Source organism: Acanthaster planci, linkage group LG05 (assembly GCF_054643075.1).
Source record: "Acanthaster planci isolate LZ-2023a linkage group LG05, COTS_SCS, whole genome shotgun sequence".
NCBI lineage: Eukaryota > Metazoa > Echinodermata > Asteroidea > Valvatida > Acanthasteridae > Acanthaster > Acanthaster planci.
In genome coordinates this window covers 19,422,999-19,436,869 of record NC_141781.1, presented here as the reverse complement: position 1 = coordinate 19,436,869, position 13,871 = coordinate 19,422,999, and the positions used below count along the sequence as shown (strand labels likewise).

Genomic DNA, 13,871 nt, shown 5'->3' with positions numbered 1-13,871 from the left:
GTTTTTATACTCTACACATCTACTATATTAACATAGTTACTTAATATAAGTCACAAGTAAATTATGCAGTAAGATTACATCACCCTGCTCTAAATTGATGACTAATTCCATTGAACAATCAGAATAAAACCAAATGATGTAAACGCATGACTTATATCAATTTCTTAATAAAGTTCCAACCCTTCATTTCAAAGAAATATTATTCCATGGAACAAGGAAAGTTGTGGGTGCACTGGCCTCTGCCCCCACATTTCAAGTAGCTAACCAAGTTTTATCAATAGGTCAACTGGCCTTGGTGAACATCTGGTGTTTGACTCACTGACCACTACACTTTTCTGGAAACCTGTTCACAAAATCTCCATATTGTTGCAACAGTATTTATTTAACCACTTGCCGCCAGGGATCTGGTTTCGGACACGTATTCTTTATACACATGGCTGGAGTCTCCGAAATCAGACAAAGGGAACTGGACCTCATAACTAAAGACCGTATTCGGAACAAAAGACCAGGCTGCTAGGCATTATCAACATTTTTTCACTCTCAATAGTGGAGATAATCCAGCCTTGTTTTGAAACAGAATACCACTGTTTCGGGCATTCATCAGCACGAGCAGATTTCCGCCGGCTCCAAAAGTGCTCCACCGCAGCGATGAGCCACACAGTACAGCTGCATACTAATCTGGCCCCTATTGTAAAGAGGTCAGCAACGCACTGTGCTAGTTTCGTGAACAAAAGAAAATTACATAACACCACAAAATCTGGGCCCTTTTTACCAGGCGGCAGGCTCCAGCATCAATCATGTCAATAGATGTTGTCTGTCAGATTAGAGTAGACCAGAAAGTCCTTCGTGTGGGTGTAAGTGTCCAGTAAATGAAGATATGAATTTTTAAGAATTTTGAAAACGGAAAAAAATGATAATTATCCCGTCCCAGTGCCATCAACATTGATAAATGCCACCGGTGTGAAGTGGTTATCCTCAAAAGTGCCAATATGTTATTGTAAATCCCTTCACATTGGGCTCACAACATCAGAACTTTCCCAAGACTTCATGTACTCGTATCTCAGCTCCCAGGGGAGTATACTAGCCTCATGCTACCACATCAGGTGCAAACTGCTGAACATACACGTAAGAACCAGATCTGCCTTTACAGGCACCCATTTCCTCTAAGGTTGAGAGAGGCACATAAGGGTAAAATGACTTGCCCAATATCACGGCATATGCTGACACCAGTGTGTTTGCACCATGACAATTGTAGCCAACTGTTTACGATTTGCTGTTTTGGCAAGTTAGTTTGCTGATGTCAGCTTGCATTTAATATGACTCTGTGCAAGTTCATTTCGCATAACTACCCCGCCGTACCGGTATAGATGAATCGGATGGCCATGGCAACCCAATCAAGAGCCATTTGTAATGGCCCCCCTCCTATGGTGGTGAGCATTATTATAAAGGCATGCAGCTTTTCCTCGGATAAGTTGATTTCCTTGGATCAGTTGATTTCCTCATTTTTAACTTTACACTCATTGTTTTTGTCAAAGTCCAAGTTGCTCGCCTGATTATAGCTTTGTGCGAAGCCACTGTTTTGTGAAAGTTGCTTTGCACAAATTCCAGCACAGTACTATCCGCGGTGAAACATGAATGCCCTGTGAAATGCCACTGAATTCATCTGTAACATGCAGGTTTGATGTGGGTTGATCTTGGCTGACTTCAATACAAGAGTCGTATTGTACATGTGCATGTACAGGTCAGGCCGAGTTGGTTTGAAGTCTTAGCCAGTGATCAAGCTGAAGTTCAATCAGCTCGTCGCGTAGGCCGTGCCCAGAGTCTTTGACGCAGGCTCTGGTGCCAGTCAGACAGTAAAGCGTGTAGCGCCTGGGGGAGATCCCTGTTCCATAGGTACTAAGACAGTAGACGACAACATTCAGCCAGTCATTGGACAATATCAAAGCTTGTGTGAAGGAGGAGGCCACTAAAGAGGCATAGATGTCCAGTTGGCTGCTTGAAGCTACATGTATTGCTAATCTGATCATTGTAGGAATCCAGCTAATGCTCAAGGCCCCTGCTACGATGATGACAGTGGTGGTTGATCTGGTATTTATTCTCTGCCCTTCTTGGCCATTGCCTGCTCAATTTTCGGCCACAATGCATCTGGTATGATTGCGAGATGTTAGCATGAAATGTGCCTATAGAGTAAATATTGTCGGTAGTGAAATGGTGATCATGACAACGATGAAATTGACTGTCTCCTTTCGCATGTGCTTCATTCTTAAACCATAGAGCTTGCCTTGACCAGCTCGCACAGGGAAAAGAGGATCGTCCATTCCAAAGAGGAGAATGCTTACTGTGCGTATCGCAGCCCATGTTGCATACTATTCTGAATGGAGTTATCAACGATGGGTACCGCAGAGGATGGGAAATAGCAATATAACGATCTATCCACTCCAAGTGGAACAAAAGGGGGTGTTTTTTTGGTACTCGCCGCATGGGCACGCTTTTACAATGGAGATCGATGGCGCATTTGACATGGAGGACGCTGAGTACGCGGAACAAATTTATTCCTTAATGTATGGTCGTTGCATACACGCAGAATGCGTGCTAGAGCCTGCTTGGAAAACTTACTACCATCTGTCTTTCTTTTGCCGCTTGGGGGTGCACTTCAATTCAGGGCGGATAGAACAAAATTGCCAGAAATCAATCATACATGTACATGTATATTGACTTGTTTTGACTCTGACTAAACAGGTATTTACATGTCTGAATGGGAATAAATATGTGGTTGGCCAGTCAACCGTCTCAGGAGGCGGAACGCTGATAATGCCCTCACCTGCCGCTCGGACATTAGTGGCACCCAACCAGCCAAGCACATATTTATTCCCTTAATACCAACAATTCACAAATTTTGAGATTGGATGTTTTGTTTTCTTGTCATCTTCAGCGACAGACTGAGCGATTATGTGAGAGTGAAGCGAAGCTAAACGACAGCCACTACACCATTGAAAATCTGTCCACCACCAATGAGGTACATATGCCGTAACTCAACTCTTGATTAACTTTTTTATTACTGTTAAAATGTGTGAGCAGTTGTCACAAAATTTGAGGACTGAGGTGTTGATTTGACTAAATCTTGTGGAGATGATGTACTGATTGGAATTAGATAAAATTTGACAAAGTTCTAAAGAATGAAGAGGCATGACAGAATGGAAGTCCAATTTATCACAGTTAAACTCAACTAGTGAACAGTTCCATAGGAATGCCTTTGTCATGTATATGTCACCTTTTCTCAAGATGTATTTTGCGTTTGGGAGATGTTAATTTATGTAACGGGTTTTGTCCTTACCCAACGTACATGTATATATTGATAAACACTGTATGCTCAGTGCTTGTCCGAGAGCTTGCGAAAAAATTCACAAAAATCCACCCGAGTAAGCTTGTGAATATTTTGAATTTTTGAATTTTGATGATTGACAACTCCTCTTCAGCACTGTTAATTCTTACACTTCAAAGTGATCCAAAGTAATAGTTTTTGTCTGCAGAAACAAAATATACATGTTCTGTAGTTGTGAGCAGTGAAAGTTGAGGTATTTGCATTGTTCATGTGTGTTTTACCATTTTCGAGATACATTGTAATTCTTCAGACTGTTTTTGGAACGGTACTTGTACATGTAGGTCGCACACTGGCACATGTATTTGTGTAGTCTGTGACTTGACTTGTGACCGGCCAACTCTGGACTCACTGAAAGTGCAGTTGTGCATATACAGGTGTATGTACATGTATAAGGCCTCGGCTACATTACTGTGAATATTGTCCATTCTGTTAACAAACTGCATACATGTATACCCCATCACCAGTGTCAAAATAGAGAAGGCGGAGGGCATCGTATATCCATTTTGGGCCACTGAAGAGAATCATAAAAGGACACTTTGTGAGGAAGGAATATTGAGTTCATGCCAAAAAGAAATAAGTTCTGTATGTCTTTCAAACTTGAAGTGTATGATGTAATGTACAGTGTGCCTGTGCGTGTAATGACCATTATGAGTGTTTCTACAACTGCTCATTTCATGAGTGATGCTGGATCTGCAACTTTTACAGGACTTGAATAAACAAATTGCCAGCCTCCAGAGGGAAAAGGACAGAACCGTGGAGGGCAGGCAGGAGATCATTCGTCAGAACGAGAAATTACAGCAAAGGTTAGCAGTGTTCTTGCAATAATTTTAACCGAAACTTCTGTACAACGTGTGTATGCATGCACTGTGTTTAGTGTTCAGCAGGTGTAAACGAATATCATGAAAACTTCCAGTGTGATTCGACCACTGTCAAACAGAGCCCTAAAAGAGCCCCTTTCTTTTGGCTCGTCTCACTGCTAGGAAGGTGGGGAGTGTCTGGGGGATCTGCCTCCCCCTCCCAAAGACCTCTGCTGTCCAATGACAAATTGTATTGAAACCAATTGCATATAAATACATCCATTACAAGAATATCTGTGAAGTTACAGTTGCATTATTCTGGCAATTTCTGACCCCTGATGAACAGAGACATTGACCCGGACGGACACAGCTACATTGCATGTACATGTAGTTGTAATGACCAGTAGAGGATAGAGTGCTTTTCCAGAGATCACAAGCTCATATTTCTATTCTAAAGTCACTTTCTTTGGTCAGCTTTAAAAGTTACTGCATGTATGTATGATAGCACCTAGCCAGTTTCTGTGTGTGATTTGTTTAATGATGTTTGTATTCAATCCGAGTATCCAATGTGGGTTTTTGCTTACTGCGTGGCATTTTACAGCTCAAGGCTTCCACACGTGTCAACTGGCATGTATTGAGCCCCTGTCAATGAGAAGGATTAACATCTTTGGCGGACCTGTCTGGGAAAAATTGGCATTTGGCCAAAAATGATATCCAAGTTTCATGAGACGTCAGAAAAAAAGTCCTGAAGGCTTGCTGCAATAAAAAAGACTGCATTTTGACCACGTTGGAGAAAATGTACAAGGAAGTTGGGGTTCTGCTTCCTTATCCCTGTTCCCTTTTTCTCCTCCCCCCCCTGCTGCTTTGCCTTGCCTGCTCTGTGAAATCATAATGTACATGTAAGTTGAATACCCGGTAGTCTATACATCTATGCCAGCGCTTTCAAAATTTGAAAGTTTTAAGTACATGTACCTGTAGTTACAAAGTAATACGAAAAGGAAATTCTCGGCCCAAATTTTGCCCCTTGAAAAAAGAGCTTCTGAAATACTTGTCAGTCTTTGTTTCCAGTTTCTGTGGAGTCTTGTGAAAATAAAAACTGATTCTATGGCATGTGACATGTTTTGCGACTCTAGGGTGGACGAGCTGTATCAAGAGTTGAAGATGACCAAGTTTTCGCAGGAGAGTCTTCAGGCGGAGCAGCGGAAGCGCGATCAGGTCGTCGAGCAGACGTCCAAAGCCTTGGACATGATGGAAGAGGAGAATAAGAATTTCCAACAAGTAAAAAGAAAAGAAAACCAGTTCACACACTAAAGCCAGTTGACTCTTATAATGCATCATGAGATGTTATGACAAAGAAGCAGCGAATTTTGCGCTCAGACCAATACAAAAATTGAATAGGAAATCCCGACCAGGATTATCTGTGAGCGACATGTACTGACACCAGTAGCATTGGCCAATCAGAATAAGAATTTGAAGCTCTTTCATCCTGCAATGACCAATCACATTCATTTCACAGCCTACAGCCATTGATGCTCTTTCAAAAATACATGTACATTTAAAGGTGAATTTTTTATTTTTGAGCCATTGGGGAAACGTTTTTTTCCATAAGAATATTTCTCATACATTATGCATGCATCTATGACTTGTTGAACAGGTACAAGGACTGAGGAAATAGCCTAAAGAAAAATGTTACTTGATGCTCAACCGTTTCCCTTCCAACAAACGTTCATGCATAAAATGCGTGGCTTGTTTGTCATGCAATCCTGTGATTCAAGGAGAATATCAAACAAGCTAGGGACTGCTGTTTATATGGAACCCTATGACACTGGTTTAAGCCAAATGCTTGAAATGCATCCAGTTTGGAGCTGACATTGTTCCATTTGTAACTTTCTCATGATTTTGTCTAGCAAAATCAATTGTTTTTTTAATATGTAAATGTTAAGCACCACTGAAATTGATTTCATCGGCAGTGATGGAAATAGCTGGATTCACAATGCAAAATGCGATACATTTGGTGCAGAAAGCGAGACAAACATGAAACCGATGTGCAATTTTTGCAAATGGAAATTTCTTTTAAAATCATGCATGCGGCGAGCTCGCGGCACAGATCGGAAACCAGCCCCGCACTAGTGATAGCGGCTTCACAGCAAAAATGAAATGTTTGACAAATCAAACTCACCCCCATCACTGATCTGCCATATATTCATCCCAATAAATAGCAGACTGAAAAACTGATTTTTTTTCCGCTTTGGGAAACTTCAAGTCATGTCACCTAAGGACACATTCACTCATTTTAACCAAGCATTTAAGTAAATGTAGTTCTGAATGTGGGGAAGATACAAACGATTTTCAGCTACATGTATGTCTCTCCGATAAAAGTGTGGGGGGGGGAGTTTGAAGAAGTAAGCCAGTGTAGCCTAAGTCTATGCAGACTGTTCTTGGGTAAGATTTGGCCCCTGATTTGAAGAGTTTCCTAGCACATCTGCTCCAACGTGGCTCTGTTCTGGACGAGATCCTTCCACCCCTTTTGCAGATGAAGGAGAGCATGATAAAGGAAACAAAGGCCCTGCGAGAGAGCCTACAGATGGCCCGTGCCAAGGCGGAGAAACTGGAGCTGGATAACAAGGAGCTAGACAAAATTGCAGAGGTACAGACATCGCTGTTCAACATGGAAGGATGTCATTCCATAAATCCTACATTTAGGGAGCGTTTCATAATTGTTGAAGGCGGTATTTACTGCGGTACCACTGTTTTTTTTAGCGGCACCGCACTAGTTACCTGAAAGGGCTTAATGCTGGTACCGCCAAAAAAGCAGTAAATACCACCTTCTGTAATTATGAAACGTTCCCTTATGGTCATTCCATAAATTTGGGATCCATTTCTTTTGTGTGTCCCTGTCGCATCTGACATTATGATTCCGTAGGTTTGGGACGCATTTAATTTTCAAGGGTTAATGCAAATTTTTACATGCTATTATGTCTTTCTCATAGTTTTGTTACTCTGTTTCCAAACTTATTCTCTGAGAAAAAAATCTACCATAAATAAAATAGAAGCATAGAGCCAGATGATCTCTGTGAAATGTTATGGTAGTTACCGTGGAATTACCGTTTGACTCATTTTCAAATCAACAATTGTTTGTTTTTGTTGGTTTGCAATTGAATTACAGAAGCACGAGTTGTTAGCTGCCCACAATGCGGAACTGAACAGCCAATTAGTGGAGGAGAGAAGAGCAAACACTGACCTGGACCAGCAAGTTGACCTCTTGCGGGCGGAGCTAATGAAAGCTAGAGAGGTAGGCCATGCGCAAATCAGCTGGATGTAACTGGGAGTGATGCATGTGTCTTCTGGAAGTGGCCCCGTTCATTAGGCAGTAACTTCCACAAGTGCACCTGCTATTCTCAGCTGCAGCACAGTGTTTGGACTTGGCAAAGGAACCAGTGTAGTAGTCCATTGCTTCAGTCCACCTCGAGCAGAAGCACCCTGTCATCGGTTGAAAAGAGCCACGTCGGTGGCTTGGGGAATGTCCATTTTGTTGGTAGCGATGCCACCGTAACGTGCATTTCATAATCATTCATGAACCAGTGAAGTGCAGTTTCCCACCAAAGGGCTTCCGTTGCTATGGAAATTGGGCCCTCTCTTGGTGCAGCTCGGGCCTCATACACTACAACATGTATCAGTGATGGTTTGGTACTATGGGCAACCAAGCATGTCTTTAGCTATGATAATGGTCAGTGCGCTCTGTGAAGGTTTTTCATTATGTGTGGATTAGCTAGCAGCTGCTAGTCTTCATCCTATGGTACCACCGCTTTTTACTGTTATTTTATTGTGAGTCCTGTGTTGTTGCCATGGTGAACAAGGTTTGGCAGGAGTATGGTTGAGCCATGGTGACGTTGCATTGTTCTTCGTAATGAACACAAAGACAGTTTCCGTCGTATTTGTAAATTCATCAACTGGCTAAATATCTGCCCAAACATGTTAGTCATTGTTGCTAGTGGCTACTACTTGCATGTAGTATTGGTGCTTACCTCACGGGCCAGCACAGTGGGGCAGAGCCAGGGGTGGTGAGCCTTGCGTGGACCAGTGCAAATCCCATCGGAACCACCCAGTTGCAGATCATACGCAGGACTAGTGTAACCCTGCAAAAGCCACTCTTTGTCATTTTATTTGGCACCCAACGTTTCTTCTCAGTAGCTCAATTTTTCAATGCAGCTTGAGACTGGAGAGGTGTCCAGGATTTTTATCACAGACTTTAACACCTGTCAGTTTTCTGTTTGAATTAAACTGAGCACATTCAACTCATTTGCTGGGTGTTGATTTCCACTGAACAAAGACTGGTTTAAATAGCCTGCAACTTACAAGTAGCTCCGTTGACCAGCAACTCTTTTTTTTAGTTTGGTAGGGACGAGTCTAACAAATTACATGCAACAAATCTTGCATTCCCCTGAGGTATCTTTTGACTGTTATCTTGTATTGTGCAACATCTTAGTAGATGAGTCTTGAAGGTTTGCATGTTGAAGAGGTATAATAGAAAGTAGGTTTGCGGTAGCACCATGGACGTATCTCTTTTGTGAGTATTTGCGGTTCTGAAAAGAACCAGACATCTTAGTAGATCCACGTCATCTGATTGGAGGGTTGTCCATCACTTGTCATGCCACAAACTATTGTGTATAATCAACGGACAATCCTCCACTGAATGGTGCCGTTGTTTAAGTGCGACAGTCGCAACTCTTCATCACACTTAACCAATGATTTTGGGTGATGCCAGCGTCAAGACATGACACACCCCTTCATCTTTGTGCCAGATGAGGGTTTGTTCAGGCACTGCACGTAACAAAGAAAGCGTCACTTCCGCTCAGCTTCGCCTCGTCTAACAGAACATTCAGTCTGCCACTACACTCCAAGACATTCATCAGAACTATTCCGTTGACACTCTGTGTTAGGAGAGGGAGGTGTTCCAGAATCGTGCAACACAACTGGAGGACAAATGCGCTGACCTCAACGCCAAGTGCGTCAGTTCGTCTGCCTCCAAAGAGAGACTCTTACAAGAGAAGCTTGATCTACAGCAACTCCTTAATCTTGCCACCCACGAAAAGGAGCAGATGAACAAGGTACGGGTAGTCTGCACTGACTGTTGTAGACTGACTCTAGCATTCTCTTCTTTTGTTACTTACTCAGATTTTGTGTATTGAGCACTATCCGTGTTTATAGTTTTAATATATTGCATGATATACTATATAGTGTGATATATACTTTTCAAATAAGTATTTTTGTATTTTAAACATATATAATATGCCAGAATCAGGCACATTGGGGCATAACATTAATTGTGATATATTGTAGTATTTAATACCAAACTACTGTCTGTTTATTTCAAACTCCTGTACTGATGTGATGAAACTTCAATGTTGTACTTTCTGAAATGTTACAAAAAGAGGTGAAACAGACCCCTAATGTATGAATTTTGTTTACAAAATATTTTCCCGCTAAATCTTAGTTTGACTTGTGTATTTGTTGATGACATGTAGGTTACTCCTAGATCGTCAGCTACATGTTGGCGTTTTTCTCTCCATACCCAAAACCTGAACATTTCCTCAAGTCTGCATGCACCTTTCTGTTCTTGGTCTAGTACGGGAACCCACAGAGTCAAAAGCCTGTCGTTTACTATCCTGGCCGAGTGCCAAATAGGCAATAAAGACAAAGAGACTGTGATTTTGGTTTTCTGAAGGTTTGTCTTTTGTGGGTCTCTTTCTTTTTAGACCAGGCAGACACTTGAGGGGAAGTTGACAGAGCTTCAGCTGGAGGTGACCCAGAGCAAGCTGTTGGTGGAGAAGAAGGAAGAGGAGATGGATAAGATGGCGGACGAACTCAACGCCGTCAAAAAGGTCAGATCAGCTGGTCATCAGGCAGAGTTTTTTTATATGTAAAATGAGTAGCATTGGCCATTTTGGCAGTGATGTCACACAGATGGCATTGGTTCATTTTAGCGACTGGATTACATTACTGGTATTGTTGCTTAACTCTCATATTTGCTTACATGTACTTTTTTTGGGTAGGCCTGCAGCAGTATAACGGGGCGGCAGCCAGAAATGGGTTTTAGGGTGTTTTTCTGTGGTCATTGCCCTCCCGAAAGAGATGTTCATTCAGATATGCTGAAACTTGTACTGAACACTGAATACAGTTCAGCATTCCAACAGTGCATGCCCAAAATGGCGCACGTCGGAGGTCATTTGGGAACAGCAACGTGCACGTGCAAAAGATCAGCATGAACATGTTCATGCTCACCTGCTCTGTTCTCAAATGAATATCATTGTACAGGAGGTAGGCTATACTGCGGACCGAAATGATGTTGTTGAGCTAGGCCTTGTTAAGTGGGCGTGGCCGAATTGTCCAGGGGCTTGGTTTGTGTAGCACTGACCAACCAGATGGCATTCTGGCATTAACTGACAGGTGGGGGAGGTGCTGTCGTTGGAGTTGGCAGCGGCCAGGACGAGCCTGGAGAAAGTCCAGGAGGACATCAAGCAGCTGAGCGCCGACAAGCGGGCAGTGCAGCAGCAGCAGACGTACTGGGAGAACGAAGCCAAGAGACTGGCCTCGGAGAAGGATGCACTGGACAAGGTACGCTGGAGGGCAGGACCTCACTCCTCACTAAAGATTCCCATTCAGGGTGGACTAACGCAAGGATTGGAGTGTTTACCTTCAAAAGAGCCTGGCTTTTCAGACCTAGCGGCCAGAGGAATGGAGCAAAATCCTTTAAGATTCCGGCTGTGCCATAACCAGTCTTTAACACCTTTGAAGTTTCCATTCAATCCAACGAAGGATCAGTGTAATGGTCATTTGTAATTCACGTTTCCGTGTCATACTAAAATCAAACTGATCTTCAAGTTTTCTGTGGGTTTTGGCCCAAACATGGATGCATCGTACAGGCTTCACTCTACACAGCCAGTCAGCATCCTAGAAATTTAATTTACATTTGAGCTCTAAGGGTTTACTTCCATGTACTTGTCACATTTGGCAAAAATGTTTCAGCTACAATTCTTGCCTTGTCCAGTTGACTTATAATGTGAATTAACTTATTGAAAAACTGCTTTGGAAGGTTTGAACTTCAAACTGAGATCCACTTATGCTCTTTGCATGAACTGCATAGGCTCTGGAACAGCACAAACAGGAATTCAAGAGGGAGCGAGAACAGTTGGAGGAACAGCACCAAATGATCAAAGAGAACATGAAGGAGATCCGACAAGAGAAGAGCAAGGTGGCCTCCAAGTGCCAAGAACTGGAGACAGTAAGTTCCAGACAAAGTTTTCCGAGAGACCACCAGATATGTCATGTACGTACCGTAGCATTACGGACGAACACTGTGGCAGATGGGCCTGGATATCCATCTGTGGCACTTTCAGCATCTGTAGTGTACCCCGTCTCACGGCAGGGCTCTGTCTCTCTCATTCCTGTCAAATCCTTCCTGCTTCTGGTGGATTTTGAAGGATCTGGTAGGATCTTGAGCTAGTACTCGATCAAATCGTTTTGAAGGATTCAAATAATTTTGTTCGTTCAAACAATATGCCACTGGCTTATTGCACAACTCACGATTTTCCTAAATTTGTAAGCGATGGCAAAGGTGTTTGTCATTGTACAAATTGATATTGGTTGTTCAAAGCTTGGCATGGCGGAGTAGTATTCAGACTGGTGTGGATACATCCATTACCACTGTCTGTGCCATTCCGGCAGCTTACTGCAGACAAGCAGAGCAAGCTCCGCTCAGAGCCAACACATCTTTCCAAAAGAGATTCTCTGTCACTCGCTGACATGTTGACATCGTTTCTTGCTAGATGCTGCAACGTGCCAACGACGACTTGCGAGATGACAGTCTGCAGCACCAGGAAGAGTTGGAGGAATGGAAGGCATCGTCAGACCGCCTGACTGCCTCCCTGAGCAGGAAGGACAGCGAGATCATGGCACTAGCCGAGAAACTTGAGGAAGCACAGGAGAAGGTGAATTCTAGAAGTTTATTGAAATAAGTTGGTACCCAATGTGGAGTGTTTTTATTTTTCTGGTTTAATGTCTGAGGAAGTTCCACGTTACCTAAAGATTTTTTCCATGCATTACAAGATGTAAATTGATGTATTTTATAGTTTTAATTTATTGACATTGGTTCATGTTTTGTAATTTTCATTTTGGGTATTTGTGTAATATTTTTTTATTTTACTGCAAATTCTTGGAGATTTTTACGTCTTTCTTAATTAAGTATGTAATATATATTGTAATGTGCTCATGAACATTGTATGGAATAAGTGCAGTATAAATTTAATTTAATAATATCTCCTTAGGGTTTGTAAACCAAGGATGTGATTGTGAACAAATTTGCTGGATGTGGAATGCAGTCTTGGAGATGTGCCTGAAATGGTCATTGTTGCCTGTGGCTACGGCTGTGCACTGTGGTGTGCTAATGGCTAAACACCTAAGCCAGAGCCAGAACACGCACAATGTGGTCATGGTCTTACAAAGGCCTCTTGGTGTTGTTTTCCCAAAGTCAGTGGGGGACATCTTGGGACAAGTTTATGATCAACCTGCCACCCAAGCTGTCAAAATGGAGCATGTTACATTGTGAACAATATGTACCCTCTACCTAATACGGGCGATTCACCATAGTGCACCACCAAGAGTTTACAACACGTTGGCCAATCATAACCGGCAAAATTTGTCGACCTTTTCCAAATGCGTATTGGGTCGACAAATTTTGCGCATTGTGATTGGTCAACGCGTTGCAAACTCTTGGTGGCGCACTATTGTGAAACGGCCGTAGTGCAGTGTGACCACAGTGTGTTGTGTTATCCTTGGTATTACCAACCATGAAGCTCTCTTCTTTCATACGTGCTGGTCACGTTTGAATTTACCACGTAAAGCCTCCTTTCCATAACAAGGTAGAGAGATGCAGACAGCATCGCCGAGCAGTGACGATAAAAATGGGTCATTCCATAAATTCAGGGTCCAACAGTTTAACATTTTTGTGTCCCTGTTAGACCCGACCTGTGTAATTTGACATGGAAATATCACTGAAATTGATTTCAAACTATTTCTATTTGTGTGGCAGTGTATTTTGCATTAATTCGTCACTCATGAAAATTAGGATACATGTATGTGTTCTGAACTTACAAAATCATAGATCAGACATGACAGGGACACCAGAAAATTAGATCCCTAGTTGTGATTGTGTTGAACTTTGCCAACTGCCTGCAAACATTTTTGCTGCCATGACGGACAATGTCCCTTTTGCTCAAGTAATACGTATTTTTCCCTTTGTCTCCTTGTTATCAAGAAATGGAAACACAATTGTTAAGAAAATACCGAGGGATACAAATAAATTTGAATTACCCGTTTAACTTCAAAAAATGGCAAAACCACCTAAAACGCTATTTCATACAAACCTTTTCTGACGTTCCAGATGCCATTTTGTTTTCAGGGCGTTTTTGTTTTGTTGAATGTCGTCACACACTATGACTGTGTCTAAACATCTTGCATGTTGTAGGCAATCATTACAACCAAGTGGATACCAGACATAGGTGGGACATGACTACTTGTGGGGATTTAACTACAGGTGTTCCCTCCACACAGTATCTCATCAGGCCATCTGTCTGCATGTCCTGAGAACAGGCAAAAGACATTTGAACAGACAGGTTTCGCTTTGCAATCGCCCA

The 13,871-nt window shown here is 42.4% G+C and overlaps 1 protein-coding gene across 2 annotated transcripts in view; it reads left to right on the top strand.

Annotated features, from left to right (window-relative positions):
• The window catches only part of LOC110989702 (uncharacterized), a 57,269-nt gene that overhangs the window by 16,419 nt on the left and 26,979 nt on the right, over positions 1-13,871 (top strand). For both annotated transcript variants that reach the window (XM_022254277.2, XM_022254278.2), the window contains exons 5-14: positions 2,933-3,016; positions 4,088-4,185; positions 5,313-5,457; positions 6,713-6,826; positions 7,346-7,471; positions 9,120-9,287; positions 9,936-10,061; positions 10,627-10,794; positions 11,324-11,461; positions 12,006-12,167. In XM_022254277.2, coding sequence (XP_022109969.2) covers positions 2,933-3,016; positions 4,088-4,185; positions 5,313-5,457; positions 6,713-6,826; positions 7,346-7,471; positions 9,120-9,287; positions 9,936-10,061; positions 10,627-10,794; positions 11,324-11,461; positions 12,006-12,167 — 1,329 coding nt within the window. The remainder of the gene's footprint in view (positions 1-2,932; positions 3,017-4,087; positions 4,186-5,312; positions 5,458-6,712; positions 6,827-7,345; positions 7,472-9,119; positions 9,288-9,935; positions 10,062-10,626; positions 10,795-11,323; positions 11,462-12,005; positions 12,168-13,871) is intronic.